This window comes from Pieris brassicae, chromosome 1, assembly GCF_905147105.1.
Source record: "Pieris brassicae chromosome 1, ilPieBrab1.1, whole genome shotgun sequence".
NCBI classification, from domain to species: Eukaryota; Metazoa; Arthropoda; class Insecta; order Lepidoptera; family Pieridae; genus Pieris; species Pieris brassicae.
The window spans coordinates 20,046,517-20,065,494 of record NC_059665.1 but is presented as its reverse complement, the minus strand read 5'-3'; the positions used below and the strand labels follow the sequence as shown (position 1 = coordinate 20,065,494).

Here is an 18,978-nt window from a genome sequence, read left to right as displayed (position 1 = left end):
TGGACCGAGTAAGCCTGTAACTGCAAATGCAAATGTAGACGTTTTCGTCTTAATTCAACCGTTATGAGTATTACTTAAGTAGAATGAGATGTCATTTATCTCAACTGTACATATATTTAAAGTACTCCATTGAGTTATGGCATAATTAAGACCAGTGATAGCCTAGTGGTGGATGAAATCTGAACACGGGATATTTAATATTTTTTATCAATTTGAACTAGTAGTTTAGGCATTATAACTACTCAAAGTTACTTTTGTCACTCACTAACCCACTGACTGGCCAATCATCTACACTATAAGACTTTGTATTGGATTTTGCGTAGAAGCTGATTCTCAACTCTGATTTGACCTCGTTTTTTTCATTAGACCCAGAAGACCTTTGTTAACACTACTTGGCCTATAATAAACGGTTATATCATTCATATGCCTAAAAATGTAAGATGAATCGTTAAAACTAAAGTAAGTAATGCCAATCTCATGCTATAATGAATATTTTCCGTTATTTTTTCCTGGTTATAATTATTAGCCCCTATTATTAAGAGTGAGTATACACTTATCACAAGTTGTGTATACTTCAGAACAGTGAATTGCCCCTTTGTGTTTTTGTTCGTATGTTAAACAAATGGGTGAGGCGTTGAAAGGTTAATATTGCGATTATTGGAGGCTGTTTGTCGTACCGAGGGGACACTTGCTGCTATTTTCGCGCAATCATCCAATAAACGTGGTTCAAATCGAATCAAGACCCTCGTCTTGAGTCTGGAGAAATGGAGTGCTGCTACATATTTTGTTTGCCTTTACTAACAATGTACATATAGCACTTATTCCTCCAAGATTTTACATATACCGTGAAACATATAAAATTACAGCCACAGTCTTGCAAAGTAATTCAGTACGTAATCTATAGTCTAGACTCATTGATTAGTTAAAAATAATTGCATTTATTAGTGCTTTATATCGTTAAAAGTTCATTTAAATATAGAACGCATTTGATTAAAACCAATTAGCGTTTAATTAAGCAATGAGTTTCTCGTTTGTTATATCAATTGTCACAAGACGGGATCAAGCAATGTATTATGTCGCAGGAAATCAGACACATGCGTCTAATAATGTTAGTCGTTAACAATAACTGTATTTATCGTAAGTTTACATTTTAAAGGCATGTACGAACATACTAGACATGGTATGTATTAGACAGATATGCCTTTAACCATAAAACTAGCGTTTATGAATGTCTTTAAAGAGAAACGACACTACTTTACATTTAAAAAGGTATCTAAACCGATAACTTTAATTGTTGTTCGAAAATTTACTCTTTGTTGCAAATCTGGGTTAGGTTTAAATCTCCAGACATTTGAATTGTTAAAATACTTATTTACATGCTGAAAACCAGTAACCTGGTTTTAGTTCTTTGTGTGATGCCGTTGCCCTCTAGGTTATCTGACAGAATATATTTAGGTATCTGCGCAAGATTCGCGAGGTGTAAATTTTGCTGATTGCACGTGTAAATACTCTGTCATGGTTATTTTAGCCATAGGTCAGTGACCAAGGAAATTACTTTTTTCCGTATTCATAATGTCACTATTTAACGAATGCAATGATGATCCTACAGGATTCCACTTATGTCTCTTGCAGCATTCACATAGATCTATTCCGACTGCCTGACTGCAATAAATTGCGAATATCTATGTACTCTTGATCGAATTGTTTTCTAGAAATAAATTATATTTTCTAAATTAATTACTATGATAATTTTACTCATAGGTAAATTTAATTTAGTAAAATAAATACTTTAATTACGATAAGCACTAATTTGCGTACAGCGCGTGTTTATTTAAATGCGAATCAGTAATGTACGAAAAGAGGAAACTTAAGTTTTTTGTTGAGTTTAAAGGTACTGATTTGGAGCCGTTTTACCGGTTTGTTCAACTTATTTGAGATCCTTGTGTTTGTGTGGATATTTAAATTATTAACATTTGAACGTCTAAGTGTACCTTCAAACACTAGGAGAAGATTCTTTGGCAGTCGAACTATTTTTGTTAATTATTGTGTTTAGCAGTTTGTCCAGACAATGATGGCACCCGTCAAATTTATATGATGACTAGCTGACCCGGCAAACGTCGTCTTGCCATATATATTATTTATATAGGAAACATTTTTAAAGTTCAATAAAAATTTCTACTATAGTTAAAAATAGGGGTTGATCGTAGAGGGGTTGTATGTATTTTTGTATGTTGTATCATAAAAAAAAATTGTCTAAAAATAAAAAAATAAATTTAGGGGTGGACTACCCCAACATTTAGGGGGATGAAAAATAGATGTTGGCCGATTCTCATAGATACCAGATAAGTACAAAAAATTTCATCAAAATCGGTCAAGCCGTTTCGGAGGAGTATGGCAACGAAAACTGTGACACGAGAATTTTATATATATAGATTGAAAATATGTAATTAACTAAATCAACGATGTGAGTACACGACCATTTGAGATGAGATTATATTTGTCGATATAAAATCACCTTTATGACAAGAGTCATTGCCCTTTTTTATCTATAGTTTATTTTCATTCTACGAATATACAAGGTTAAACTCATGTAAAAAATCGCTTCAATGAATTTTAATATGTTAAAGGATAATCGCACTTAATTGGAGTCGTGTTAACGTTAGTAATACTTGCTATAATTCTATAAATTTTGCGTGTTGTAATGACATAGCGCGTCAGCCGCGTAATTATTTGATAGAATTCAGATATAAAGTAAGAAACATCAATCTTAATCACCGTTGAAACTTGTATTGTACAATGAACTCTTGTCGGTGGTTTGTGCAACACGCTGTTAACTACGAACAAACAAGCACGTCCACTATGTCGACGCTAATTAACACGACACACGACCAAAGCCCGTGCTACGGAAAATGGAATTCTTGGAAATGGTAGACGACCGACGACCGAAAGACAAGTTTTTGGGCACCAAATGTGGGCACCACCTCCCAAGCTGGATACTAACTTCGTGATGATATTGTTAAGAACACGCGACTTTATACTTAATTCTCACTTCGCCCAGTTAAGGTATATTATTTTTATGATTTCGATTGCTCTTAGTGACAACACAGTAAATTCGAAACCGACAGTGATTACAATTTTCCCTAGAGCATGGTTCGCAACGTCCGATGGAAAGCGTTTAGCCAATGTTACGCTCTGATAAACCTTTAATTACACTTTAGTCAACGTTTTCCTTCGACACCTGGTGACGGTAACTTTAACCTTTGTGCTTTTAATGTGCACGTTTTACAAAAAACTCTAAACATTTTACAGTTATAATAAACCACTGTCTTAAAACCATAACTTAATTTTCACAAACACAAGAAACGCGCTGACGTGAAAATATCTTTTTTTATTTATTGACTTTATATAATGTCCAGTGTAGTCAATCATATTTTAATTTAAACATAATGCAGTCTTTGCCGTATACTATGCATCAAAACTCAAGTGTTTTCGTGTTTACGACTCCCGGACGGAGCATAAGCGACTGGAATATACAATGTGTTATTCACATCGATTGAGGCCGCATACGAGATGCGAAGTATCATGTATTAATGTATAATACGATCGACGTTGTTACAAGAAGGTACTTTATCGTTAATAGGAAGCAGTAAACAAAAAACGCAACAAAATGACCCCTGAAGTTAACTAATTACTGTCCTTTGCCAACCCATAACAGTCAGTTTTAGTGAATAATGTCTATTGACCAGAAAGACGACAATCTGAAACAGAACATTTGTGCCTATGCGCCTCTCGAGCATTGTTATGGTGATAGCCAAGTTCGACGATCCTAAGAAACAAAAGACATTTGCATTTTTAAACTCCACTAGAATAAGAAACAGCTATTTATAGAAACCATTTTGAAACAAATAAATAATTCACAACAGGAGACCGGACGTGTAAAATCTGGTTGTAGCCATTAAAATTCGGTTCACCCCGGGGTTGTAAAGTGCCAGTTAGGTTCTGTTAATTGGAAATATTAACTATTTCGAGGCAACCCAACGAATAGCAGGTAGATGAAATCAATGCTTAGGGGTCTTTTTTGTTCACTAGCAGGTATCGGACCCTTCGTAGATTGTATAGGTTTTTTTGGCGAAAATATTTAGAAACTTTTTCTTCTATTTAAATTGTAGAAATGTAATATTTTATATATGCTTTAGTATGTTTTCACAAGTATCTTGAGACTTGTTATTTGCTATATTTATAATACAATGAAGGCTTGATTTAACATTATTAATAGTATATATTTATAAAAGTTATTACAACCTTATAATATTAAATTACTCGTATACAGTAAATATAATAATAGAAAAATAAAGGACAATTGACTAAAACGAATTTTTCTCGTTTCAGAACCAGTCTCGACCAGTGCAGACTATGAACAGCGCGCTGGGGCCCGTCGGTGCTACAACTGTTACGAGCAGCGTTAGCTGGGAGCAACATCCAGCTCTCGCGCGGGCTGCATCTGTTCCAGCCCAAAGAACTCTCGTCGGCATTCTGAACAGTCTTGGCCACCGCCGCCTGGAGCGTACTACCAGTGACCCAGCTCCTCCGCCTCCAGCCACAAGCAGATACAAGACGGAACTTTGCCGACCCTTCGAGGAAGCCGGTGTGTGTAAATATGGAGACAAATGCCAATTCGCGCACGGGATTCGTGAGCTCCGCAATCTTCAACGCCACCCTAAATACAAGACCGAGCTGTGCCGTACCTTCCACTCTGTAGGATTCTGTCCCTATGGTCCACGATGCCATTTCGTCCACAATGCTGACGAGGCCAGGCCCCGGGAATCTTCATCATCTGGTGGATCTGTAGCGTCGCTGTCTTCTGGGGGCTCACTTGCGTCTTACATGAGTGACGGATCTCGCTCTCCCAGATCACCTCATTCTCCGCTGGCACCGCAGTCTCCGTTGACTCCTCAGTCACCCCCAGCCATGTCTCCGCCAGCAACGGCGTTTGCGTTCCGTCGTGCCCAGTCCCCGGACCCTGAGGAAGAGCGACTCCCGGTATTCAACCGCTTGTCGTCGGCATTCGGAGACCTTGTGATCGCCTAGGTGCGATCAACTAGTCCTAAGTTAACGAATCGAGCGTAGCGTAAATTGTCCGTCACCTAAGTGCCTCCTCGACGTCTTCCAGCGGCCGAGCCGTCCCGCTCGTCGCGCTTTTGCCCGCACACCCGCTCAACGAATGATCTCCAGTCTACTGATGTCCTAAGTACATTGCCTTGTAAAAATTGTATTGTAAAGATAAAGTGTTCACTGGCGTCTCGAAAGTTTGCGGTGTGAATATAGTCGTATGTACATCATTTAAGTTATCGGCACGCACTTGTAAATGGCACCTTATAATTTTAGAATATTTATTTAGTAGCTCGCGGAAGTCTTCCCGATGCGATCCTCCGCCGAGCGGTGGTCTCTGTAAAGTTAGTTTATAGTTACATTATTATTTATTTCGTAAACTGCCTATCCGCGCTCGGTACCGTACCGCGAGAAGGCGCTCGTGATCTATTTTTAAGGATTAAGATAATAATTTATTATTTATTTCGAGTCTCTTTAACTATAATTATTATTCATAGTGATTCCGCACCGCATTCGGACGGGGCATGCGTCGACGGGACGTGGCTCGTTTCGTGTCGATCTCCTCCACTTTTGGTACTTCAATCTAATTGTTTTGCCTAAAATTTGCACAAGTGGATCTGACTGACAAGTCTTCAAACTTGACGGGTTTATTTTTTGACAAATGATTGCTCTAAATGTAAGAACTACGAGTTTGTTCGCTGGTACAACCATTGCAGAATTATCCAGAATTACGAACCAACAACTGTCGCTAGCTGTATCAATCATCCGAGTCCGTAAGGAATATCGAAGCAATCACGCAGCGCGCCTCCAGCCATTCGCCTGCGACTTGTCTTTTTTGCGTCGAGCGAGGGCGCGCAGCAAACACAAACCAGTTTCAGAGTTTTGGTGTTTTTTTTTTTCCACCGTAAAGCTCCTCTCGCTCGATGCTATCGTACCCGGACGCAAATAAAAATCTGAGAATGAACCCGTCAATTTCTCATAAGCTCTGTACTAACATATACAGCGATGTTTATCAAGGACAAAAGTTATAACAGTCGGCGGCGATCCGCGGTGCGCAGACGCTACCCTCTCGCGCTTCCAAACGTCTCGCGCCGCGATACACAGTGCCTTTTACTTGTAACAGATATAAATCTATATAATATTTAATGCTTAGATTATCTACATAGATAGTTTATTTATTGTCTCTTTTGAATGTTATATTCAAATTGGCACACTTTTTGTACTTTTGACAGAGCTATAAGTGGTTAGTTTCGACGTAGAATAGTTTTTACTTTGAATTTAAAGTGTGATATTTTATAATATTTATATAAAAAAGTTTGAGAATTAAGGGACCAATTAAGCGATTAGGAGAAATTCTGATAGAAGCCTACCGATGTTTTCTTAAAGTCGAAAGTTGACTATTTTTGTATTAATATTTGATAAATAAAAGACCATTTTCTTATATTTGGTTTTGTATTATTTATGAAAGACATTATAGAACCGAGATGGTATTGTTTTTTGTTACCCATAAACGTATGCCGTAGAAGTTTTTTTTTCAGTTTTTCTCCGTAAATCGAGTCGTTGCATGCAGACCATTAAGATAATAATTTTGTACCTAATATTAAGTATTTAGTTGTAAGCGTTTTCATGAAGTTCGCATATATTATTTATTATCAGTTCATTACGAATTATAAACCATTTAAGTTGACTTATTTAATTTCTTTTTATTTAAACCGTTTGAATATTACTTTGTAACTTAACGTTAGAAATATAACGAGTCATTAATAACAGGCATTAGTTTAAACTCTAGTACCTATGTCTCTTGTAATTAAGTATTTAATTTTTTTTATTTAATTATCAATAAGTTAATCTTCCAAAATGACTATATTCTATAACGGACAAAATTGTAGCAGAAGTTTGTTTATGACATTTTCTTGTAAGTTTTCTTTATTTCCATCTGCATTTTTATTGAATTATAGTCAAAATAATAATGTTAATTTTTTTTTCATCTATCCTAATCCTTCCTCCAAGTCTTTCATGTAGCATAGATACTGCATGGTAATAGATAATAAAAATGACCGTATGAGTTCTTCCAGTTAAATAAACAATAAAAAAATGCCTCAGTCTCAAATATTTGTATGACAAACGTTTATTCTATTGGTTAAACACTCGAGGAACTGTATATTTTTTTATTTAATAAATTTACGCAGAGGTTTTGCACAGTAGCGCTTAATACTTAATGGAAGATAATGTAAAAGAAAACGAACGATTTCCTATGCGGAAATTAAACAAGACGAATACCTCATGGTACATAGAGTATGCCTCATGGTGACATATTCTTTTGTTATATATTCAAAAGGGCCTTTACTTAAAAGCAGTCGGTAAGTTTTCTTATACATATAAATACAAAACACGAGTTATAATAATGCTAAAGATCAACAGATGCTTGTGAAATCACTTTAACAATAGAATCGAACCCGGAACAAGCATCACAATTGATCGCAATGTTTTTTGCATTACGTAAGCAAGCGTTGGCGATTAGCTTTTATATATCTTATCCGACCTGAGGCAGTATTATAAGACTAATAAGTGGTACACAAGGCAGATACATTGGTGTAGCTCTATGCTGATTTTTTTTCGCTAGGATGTATGCTGGGCCTATTAAGTTGTCTAGAGAGCAAACTTATAAAAGATAACTCAATATGAAACTGTTGTTTCTAGTTTTTAAAAAACATATACATATAAGGGTTAAGTAATAGACTGCATGGGTACCGAAGAAACATTTTCTAAGACACTGATTCATCTTTTATATATGTGCGTAGCTGGTATATTGTTGTGGTTCAATAAAACTTAAAACAAATAATAAAGCTACTATTTTTTCATAAAAAAAACCTTTACGTGGTATTTAAGATTCCAGTATTTCTAAATGATATTTAAAACATACTGTTTCCTTGCAATTCCTGGAGCCTAGTCGGCCACTCTTGTAACCCAACACTGAGATAACCAAACCTTGACAAAACCACTTGAACGTTATTAAATTAAATATAAAGACTCTTTTCTGCGTACAAATAAGGGCTATATTACAAAAACACTAAATACGGTTGAAGCGGATGCGATAATCTGCTGTGCTCATAATGAACCCATTTTTATACGACGTTGTGGTCTTAATTAAGTGTTTTTGATAAATGAATAAATGTAACTTCACGAACGCGTTCGTACGTGCCATGCGGGTCGTAACATATTATTTAGGCCATATAGTAACCATAATAATAGACATAAAATTATCAGTTTTTCTGACATTCTACACATAGTATATAGACCCAGATTCATTTATTAGAAAAATACCTAATATCATTTATAGATACATCTCATGCAAAGTACTAATCGTGATTGTTAGGAGTCTTAGATTTTTCTAGTACACCGCATGTGATAAGCAGAATTGGTTAAGTGTTTGCAGATCATAATGTCTTTATAAAGATAATATGAGGAGGAGAAGAAGAAGGAACTGACAGTAATAACTTATAGAAAGGGATTGTATGGCGGTGAAAAGTTATTATTTTGTTACATATTTATTTGTTACTAAAGTTATTATGTAGCAAGCGAAAAATAAACCACCAATGGGCTGCTGTATCTTTATGAAATAATACTTGTTACTATTACCTTAACTATTTAATTTAACGTATTATTTGTGCTAAGTAAGTAAGTACATTAGAGCATAGAGAAAGAAGAGGCGCCCGTGAGTTAAAAGCGTAAAAACCGTGTGCACTTCTAGCACGTTAAAAAAACGTATGTATTTACTACATAATAGGTAACCTTGCGAAAAAGAAATATTTAAATACAGTTTATCATGTGTTTACGATTACACTTCCGGGAAATGTTTCCTTAAACATAATTAAATAAATTCAATACTTCCCCTAAACAGACATTTTGAACGCAAGAAAGTAAATAATAGTTTAGTGATAATAATAATTGCTGCTGGATGGGTGTGATAAGGCGACACATTATCTAATATTTGTAGAAGGAATGGTGATTAGATAACTAGAAAGATGTGTGGTTCTATTGACAACGATATTTTGTTACTAAATATTAAATATACATGAATATTTCTAGAACATTGAACTCGACATTCTTATGCTTTTTCGTTGTTTATGATTCGACATAATATTAAATCCTTACTTATGAAATTGGCGTTTTGTATGGGAGGAACAATAAGTAGATTTTTTAAACAGAATATGTTTAATTAAGTACAAATGGTAATGGTACATCCATCTATCTATGCACTTTTGCTATAATTTAGATTTAATTGATCCCTTCACCAAAAAAAACATTCGGACGGGAATCAATAATATCTTTGGATAACAAATATCCAAATTTCGAAAAAAATGCTTATAGGTTGGAGCAAGGTCCGGAGACTACGGTGAATTAGACATTGAAGTTCTAATTTGGTAGTAGTCTGTTGTGCAGTGTGTGGTCTAGCGTTGTCGTGAAGCAGCAGTGCCCTAGAGCGATTGACCAGCCTTGGTTGTTTAGCAGCTGGCTTTTCCATCATGGTTTGCAGTTGCTGAGAATAGACATCTGCCGTAATCGTCTGGTCAGATTTAAGAAAGTTATAGTGAACGAACCCGGCACAAGTCCACCAAACGCTCACAAGTAACTTTTTCGGAATCAAATTGCGCTTGGGGCACATTTGGCTAGTTCGCCAGCCATTGCGATGAGCGCATACGATCATCGAACAGGATCCACTTTCATCACAGGTAATGATTCGATTTAAAATCCCTTTATTATTGTGCCAGTAACGTAATGTAACGCAGCAGTAACCGTGCGTTTGCGATTTGCTTGACTCAAGTCATGAGTCCCACTTTTCAAGCTTTTTCACCTTCCCAATTTGCTTCTAGTCGATTAATATAGTTTTATCACTAACACCGCAGCCTACAGCTAACTCAGATGTAGTTTGCTGATCCGCTTCTACAATAGCTTTCAATTCTTCGTTATCAACTGTGGTCTCCGGCCGTACACGGGGTCGAAATTTCTAGAACGAAAATATCAGAACCAAAAACAAACTGTGTTTTCTTTTGTGACACTGCCGCACACATACACATAAATCTTCGGTTTCTGCAGCACTGGTGCCACGATGGAACTCGTCCTCGTAAATATCGCGATGTTTCATGCTTTCTATTTTATAAATACAGTGACACAATATAATATGACAATATAATACACAATGGAATATGAAAATGAATCATGTTTTTTTCGAAAAACAAATTCACAAGTAAATAGGTGCAAAAAATTGAATTTGGAATTCCTAACCAAAGAGGAGATATTTGAGGTCAAAGTGGCCAGTATGTCAGAACGTCAATTTCATATGTAAACGCAAGGAAGGTTTGTCGCTTAAAGAAACAAGGAAAGTTAAGTTTCAAGGATAAATGTAAAAAAGGAAATGCCAAAAGATTCCAGTCCGTCGAATTCCGTGTTTATTTATGGGCTAAGCCATCGATAAGCACTTTTTTGCTTTCAAGATATATTTAAACTTGAACATTGTGAGATTAAAGACATTTTACGAATTTTTAACTTGAATTTATAGTATTTACGGACATAGACTAGTTTTTACAGAGAATACTATTTAGGTCGATAATTCCGTGAAATACAAAACATATAAATTTACAACATTAATTACCTAGTCATTCAGATGTTTTCTGCCGGTCTTGGCTTCTTCTATTTCTATCGAATTCATAATGATTGTTTGTTTGTAGACCCAGGAGGCTGATCACCTACTTGCAATTAAACAAATAATTAAACGTCTGCATATCTATGCCTGATTGGAGAGTTATGAGACTTCTAATTTGCTCGACTAACTTCGACTTAATTGAAACATGACTACTTTTAATGGTTTTAATAATTATATAAATATGGTAAAGATTCATATACGTGCATTATCTATAAGTTTTATGATAAAAACATAACGTTATTCTTGAGGGAATAGTAATAATGCCAAAAATTTACATAATAGGAAGTACACAATTTAACACATAATATATTATAGTATATGTACATTACCATAGTTTCTACATAGAAAACTACGCTTGAAAAATAAATCTCTCCTGTTAAATATAGGTGCAAATTCAAAGTATTTTGTTTGTTCTGAAGGCGGGAGATTTTCTTTGAATAGAATAGTAAATGTGATAAAAAATGTCTAAATTTAAAAGCTTTAATTTTCTAATAATATATATGAGTATAATTTAATGTGTAAACAATTAATATCCGCTTAACCTAAGTACAACGGCGGCTAACAGTTTTTACAACACGAGTTAATGAACGAGTGAAAAAATACCGTATTGAATTCCAATATTCATGTAAAAACGGTTGATTAGTTTTTAAATATTGAAAAAGGCCTTTGAACTCTACAAAGAGATAACTTTTACTAATAGCCGACACGTTTAGTAACGGAAACTTAACCACTTTTGTGTACGGCGTGTTACAATTTTCAAATATCGCCCTTAGCGGTGGAATATATTGTCAGTAAAGATCTATTTTTTCAAATCATGTATTTTACCGACATAGATATACTTTTGTACCAATAGCCTCACGTAAGTAGAGAAGTCGCAGATATAATATATATGGGAGACAATTTTTAAATGACAAAAGTTCTAATATTGCCAAGACTATGACAGAAGATATCCTAAATAGTTTTCCTAGTAATTAATTTTTATCCTAAATGAATATAAGGTTATCGAAGATTTTTTTAATTACATGAAATGTAGTATACTAAGTATACAAAATACAGTTTTTTTAAGTAACCATGAAATACTGTTATTCAGATAAAAAGGACATTTTTGTGATAAATCCTTTAATTTAGCTCTACACAAAAAAAAAACAATAGAACTGAGAAAGTAAAGTGTGAAAAATTACGACAACGGGCGGCCATTTTGTCTCGTCCTTCATCCCGAACCCTGCTTAACTTGTTCGTCTGCATTGTAGTTTTATTTATAACTAATATTAGTTTATGGCTATGTAAAGAAAAACTCATAATATTCAATTTCCTTGTTGAATGAGCGTTTGCGTGCAACACGGCTTGCAATCAAGACAAAGGCCCATAAAGATACGCTTTGCGTAACCCGAGCGTATACGCATCGTTGCTGGGTTTACAATCTATGACCTAGCTTAACTATTAGTTTCTGTGCGGTTTTACCATAGAAAAATAATTATTAATTTTACTACCGGTTAGAAATTGTACGCTTTACGAATACATTATAGCGTAGGACGGCGTGCAAAATTGCGTTGATTTTTCATTTAATAGATTATATATTTTAAATTTTGTTATTTTCCATACAAAATTCAGTTTTTTTTCACAGTAAATTGATTCTAAACCGTTTAAATTATATTCTCTATCCAGATTAAACTACAGAAAAAATATATAAATTTACATCGTAATTTAGCTACTTATATATATTAATTATGACGCATTAACCATTGGATTAGCTTTTACATATATATTTGTATATTATTGTCATTTTCTTAGATTTTACTTTATTTTAGTTATAGTGTTACATGTTATATTATGTTCTCTTTTGTTAATTATTTATGCACTTCCTGTAGGTGTTTATTTTTTATTGTTCCATACTAGGGTTGCCTGGAAGACTCGCTTGTTAGCGATAAGGCCGTTCATTATTTAATAACTTATGTAGCCTGCTTTTTTATAGGTTTTTGTATAAGGTAATGAAGTATAAATAAGTAAGTACATACGGCTGTAGTCTGTATTAACAATATGGAAGCAGCTTTATTTTTATGAAGTTATGTGTAGATTATTTTATACGATAGGTACGTATAAAATAAATGTGTAGAATGAATCAACATTTAAAAAAATTAAAGGCATATTTGTATGAATAATATGACCTTTGACATACCAGTAGCTTAAACAAATGTGCGCGGTTATTGACTTCTGATTTCTGTATAACTTCATATTTTTTACCTAGTGTTATTCGTTCATTCGACGATATTATTTCATTACTTTTAACTAATAAACAATATATCTATATATTGTGTGGATACAATGTCGTCTTGGTTACTACAATTCTAAAGGCTCAACTCTTAATAGTTCTAATAGGAGTAAAATATAGTAAGAATAGTGAATTGTATACTAATATTGGGCGGATGTAAGGTTTTATAATGATGAAACTCATTGCAAAGAGTTTATATTGTAAATACTATAAGATTATAGTATTTATATTATAAACTCTTTGATGAGCGTAATTAAACAGAAGCAATTTTCCTAACAAGTCGACTAATACTACACTGCAACTGAGAACAAACTTTGAATTTTCTTTTTAATAAATTTGAATATTACTTTGTAGGTTAAGAAAAGTGTAAAAACAAATTATACGTATGTAGCATGATTAAACGAATAATAGCTTTGTTATTTAAATACTAATAACCTAAATAATTATATTTAATAGAAAGATTTCACCTTTGCTCACCATCAGAAAGTGAAAACTCTCACTGTCCTATGCTTGGCTTAATTTGTATCACTAATCGGGAATGAAATTTCGTGGTTTCAAGATACCCTTTAGCTATATTAATCAGTAATCAACCATTAAAGATAATTTAATAGTCGAACGAGTGAAACAACAAAACAACTGCCTGAATTATGTTATTGTTTACCTAATCTTTGCTATACATATTTTTATTAATTTTTATATGCATGAGACATTTGTAGTATACAGAAAATACGTATGTTATGACGTACGATACAAGCAAAAATAAATAGTTTGGTAATGAGTCCGGTCATTAAACTTTTAAAAATTAATTAGTCATAAAGTCAACGTGATCATTAAAATAATCTATAAGATTTAATAGTGTTTAGGCTAATTTGATAGACGATAATATAGAGAATATAAAATGCCTTCAAAAGCATTCGACTTCTTGATACTGACTTCCCGAGCTTTCTTTGACTCTGCTCACCATAGGAGTTAGGTACTAGGTAATCAATTTGTGTCCGTTAGTTTGAAAATCATATTATATTTCTTGACTCTAAATATTACCATTTTTTACTGATTATAATTAATATTCGTTATCTAAAATTAAATTGTAGCTTTTTTGTCTGCGATTAGGATTAAAGTATTTTATTTGAAAGTCATTTTTAAACCAAACGAAGTATATTATGCTAAGTGATGCTTACGAACCCCAGTTATAAATTAATCTCTTACCAGACTAAGAATTTGTAATCACAGATTCCAAAGAGTTGGGAAAATGCAAATTAGATTCGTCGTCGTTTTCGTTGTGGGTACAAAATCTACGATAGCATACCTTAACAACAGTAGTTCAACTGATGACAACTTTTGTCACAGTAGGTATTGGCAAACTATTGAAATAAAGACTGTTAGGTGTGAAACATAGTGTGTTTAATCACTGTTTACAAAATATTAATAGATTTAGACAAATGATATGTCCATATCAATAAACTATACTGCAATATATGTAAATTAAAAAGTTGTGAATTTTTATGAATATTACATTCATTGGCACTGTGACGAGTTTTGACATGCTTCTACATGTTACTAAAGTTTTGCACGATAACACATAATTTTGACGATTTAGTTCCAAAATTAACAGAATTATTACTTTTATCGTGGTATCGGTCTGGCTTTGTCATTCAAATATTATAGACTTAAAATTCGTCCTTTTTCAAGCACACTCTTACAAATAAAAATTATGGACCCTTACTTATACATATTTTGGATATTTAAACAAGTGTTGTCTAAGTTTACTTTTAACTAACACTTCCTATAAGGCTGTGTACACATCAGGTTACTTGTAGCAATTAATAGAAGCTAGGTGTAATATCTTCTCTGATTGTAGTTTACCGCCATTTAAAAATGTATATTATTAAATTATTATATATAATAAAAAAAGAATTACAGATCACTCAATCCTGATAAATTCGTAGTTTAGTTTCATTAAACTGAGAAGTGAATAGATAGTTCTGTAACGTATAGAAATCGGCGTAAGTGTAATGAGGTCAACTTACACAGTCGCTCTTCATATTTCTTATCAGTTTCATGATCTGTTTTACTTTGAAGTACTTAATGAAGTCTTAAAAGTTTATCGTGTTTCCATGCTATTTTAAAATATTTATGTCAAACGAAAATTGTCTATTGGGTTACCAATTTTTACAATTCAATACATAGTGTTGTCTTCTCCATAATTAGGTTTCAATTCTCGGTGAGATGTTGGTATATTTATTACTTTAACGTAATAATGTTGAATTCCTGTATTCAAAGATACCGACATTAGTGTCTATGTAAAAAAACCTTCAAAAACTTTAATATTCGAAACTTTGTTAACTGCCAAAGAGTTCTCTATGACTTATAACAGTTTTGAAAACTTTTCACAATTAACTGAGAAACAAAGCATAAATAATTGTACATTTGTAAGGAAAAACACCATGCAGGCTTTATTGTCGTTCTATTGTATGCGTTCGATAAACTTTGTTTATAGCTAAATGAGCGATATGTCGGTCATTGCCCCTGCCTGAAATAGTACATTACGCTGCGCGTACGATTGCATTGATAGCGCCAATTGAGATCGTTTCATATGATCATAAGTGTTAGTGTAATTACATCGCGGAAAATTTAACATTATATTGTATGGTACACTCGTTAGTAAAAGGGAAATGTTTCAGCCTATTGTAATGACCTATTATGTGTTTATTTATAATGAAACGAAAGTGAAACACAAATAATGCGTGAAAAATATTTCAAAATCAATCAAATGAATGTCAAAATAATTAATATATTCCAATTACACTTATTGTAAATTTTACGGCATCTACATTTTAATTTATATTTTTAATTGAGGTAATTCCAAAGTTAATAAGTATCTGAGGTTAATAACTAGTTTAACCACTTAATCTAATCTATGTTATCAAAGACACTGTACTCAATTATGTTTTAGATATACATATTTAGGTTTGAGAAAATCCAACTCATAAAGATAAATTGATTTCACGATAATACGTTTAGTACGCTACCATATAAAGCTAACATATATGTCTAATACAGAGGCTTCCTAGAGATGTTTTTATACATTGAGACACATAATTAAGATTTAAATTTTCATGAAAGATTACAAATGTTGAGATAAGATTAGTGAGAAAAGAGACGTAGCACAAACTATGACTGTCGTTTGTCAAAACCTTTAATTAATCGAATCGAATCAATTTAAAATTTAAAAGCGAAAACTAAATTATTAGCTGGGCCATATCTCCTGGCTTATTCGTAAGAATTAATAAAACAATGACCGACGTATATATACAATTTTATCGGGCATTACACTGTAATTCGATTTTAGGCTATCGGTCATCATGACAATGAAATATGACGTTTTATTTGTTGTTTTTTTGGGTATAAAGGTCTTATATACTTAAAAACTAAATATAATGAATCTTTTAAATAAAGTACACTCTCGGTCTAGGCCCCGAGTTGCAATTGTAATTTACTTTAGGTAAAACAGTACGTTTAGTCATATTTCGTTTTTATAAATAAGGGTTTGTGTGTGTACTGTGGTTTTTCGGTCTGTAGCAATTTTATTACACATCATATTCTGTGTTTTCCTTATGCATTACTAAGATGTTACAAATTGCATACTGGTTTTATCCATAGGAAATACTTTAACATTTAATAGAAATGGCCATACTACATACAATCGCAACTTCTCAAAAATAACACCATGTCTGTTCTGTACAAAACTCTGCAGCGAATAATGCTTACTTCTTGTTCGGAAACCTGGTCTTAGCAAGAAGGACGAGCTTGCTCTCTTTATTATTATATAGTTTGTAGGATTCGCTTCAAAGAAAAAATGTCTAACGTCAGGACAAAAGGATCAAGTAGTGGGCATGTGCACCGAATGGCAGACGACTGAACCCCAGCGTCCATCAGGTGGCAGGAGAAAACCCGGTAGACCGAAGCTGCTTTTTTGGATGGAGTTGCCAAGGACCTTGAAACGATAGGTGTTCGAAGTTGGACGATAGATTTCGATGCCGAAGGGTACTTGCAAAGTCCCATAAGGGGCTGTCCAGCACGGCACGGCAGACCGAAGAACCCCTAATAACTAAATTTAATCTAAATACTACTTCATCCAAAAATCAGCTTGTTGCACTCAATCATTCTACTAGAATCTGTATATATAAGTCCGGAACTAAGGAAACCATTTATGTGCGACAGCATTCGTGGTACTGACGATTGCTGGTGGAGGAGATTTCGTGAAATACTCTCAGATCCGGATATTTCCACGATCAATCAGGAGTATTGAGTCTGACAATTCGAGAAGGCAATCATTGTTTACTGTACGACAAAACGTATTTATGGACTTTACTTCATTCTTATATTTTAAACGCCTTACATGAATTAGTATAGATCAAATATAAACAATGTTTGCTTGACTATTTGTTTAGGAGTGAAATTAATATGAATCGTAAAGTCTGATTATTGGCGATTATCCAAAATACGAACGTAAGGTCCTTAAATAAAAGGGTATTATCGGTATATGCATTGTATACCGATAATGCATGTTCGCGCATTCAGCGGAAACGTCTGCCCAGCTTTCCCTATGTTCTTAAAAAGTTCCTAACTATTAAAAATAACGAGTTAATTTTATCATATTTAAAGCTTGTCCCTTGTGTACTCTATGGCCATAGTGCATGACCGATAGCGAGGGCAACGACATTCTTATCATGACTGCACCATTTTCAGTACTTCAGGCCTATGGTAATTAATATTCATAAACGACGTATTAACAATCTTCCATTCACAAGAAGATAAGAAGAATGACATTAGAGATTAGGATACTATCAGGGCATCGACATTAATTTATTTTTTGTTGATCTTATCTCTGGTAGTAACTAGGGTATAGACAATAGTTATATTTGAATAACACCATAGGCCCAAGAGATGGATTTAAGAAAATAAGTTAATTTAGCGACTGTCTAAAAAGTTAAAGATAAAAATAGTAAAGGTCATGTAGCAGTAGAGAAGAGGTGTGTAACCCACGGCTAAAGTTTAATTTTAATTTGTATGTACTGCATTACGATATACACTTGCTTGAATCATTAAATAATCTTTCTCCACGTCGGTATTTTTTTCTGTGCATAACGTAACTATCGTGTTTTTATTGCTTATCATACCTAAAGTGTGTATAAAGACTAAACATATGAACAAGAAACTAATGAGAAAATGTGTTGATACTCGGTAACCACACAATAAGGCTATAAAGTTGGTCGTATCATTCTAGGCCGATGTTAAGTAAATAAAATACTAAGTTCCTATTTACATTTCCTTATTGTTACATAAAGTATGCATGAAAGATTGTAAAGAGCTAAGGTAAAGAGGTAGTAAGATTGTTAATATTATGTTTAATCAAGTGTGGCCTTATCAACAGTGCGTTTACGACCTATCAAAGAAGTCTTTATGCAAACCTCTACACCGGATACACATTTAACTTAAGTCACCGTATTGATAAAACGAATATAGTCTTAAAAGCGTATTTTTAAAAGTACTTTACATATGGTTAACAATGTCATATGTTTTTAGTTATTTTATACCCGTTTAATATAATAATAGTTGAAATTGTTACATGTACCTATTAACATTCTAATCAATAAAGAACATGATCAAAGAAAAAATAATTAATACAAATCATGTTGAAACGGAACAACAAGTGTACTGTATTTATTGCGAAAAATAATCGCTAATTCTGTTTTATATTATGACAGTTATCAAATAAGATTGTCTTAGTTGCACTCTTACTTACTCTGTACACTTGATGATTACACAGTCAGATTTGACGTTCATTTGTCATTCGGGTTATACGGTGACGGCTGACAAATTATACTTGACACGT

At 33.5% G+C, this 18,978-nt stretch overlaps 1 protein-coding gene across 1 annotated transcript in view; it reads left to right on the top strand.

The window, feature by feature from the left end:
* Positions 1 to 6,552, top strand: part of LOC123708758 (protein TIS11) — a 30,194-nt gene extending 23,642 nt beyond the window's left edge. The window contains exon 2 of the mRNA XM_045659628.1: positions 4,390 to 6,552. Within this exon, the coding sequence (XP_045515584.1) occupies positions 4,390 to 5,088 (699 nt within the window). The 3' untranslated portion in view covers positions 5,089 to 6,552. The remainder of the gene's footprint in view (positions 1 to 4,389) is intronic.
* The last annotated feature ends 12,426 nt before the right edge of the window (positions 6,553 to 18,978 follow it).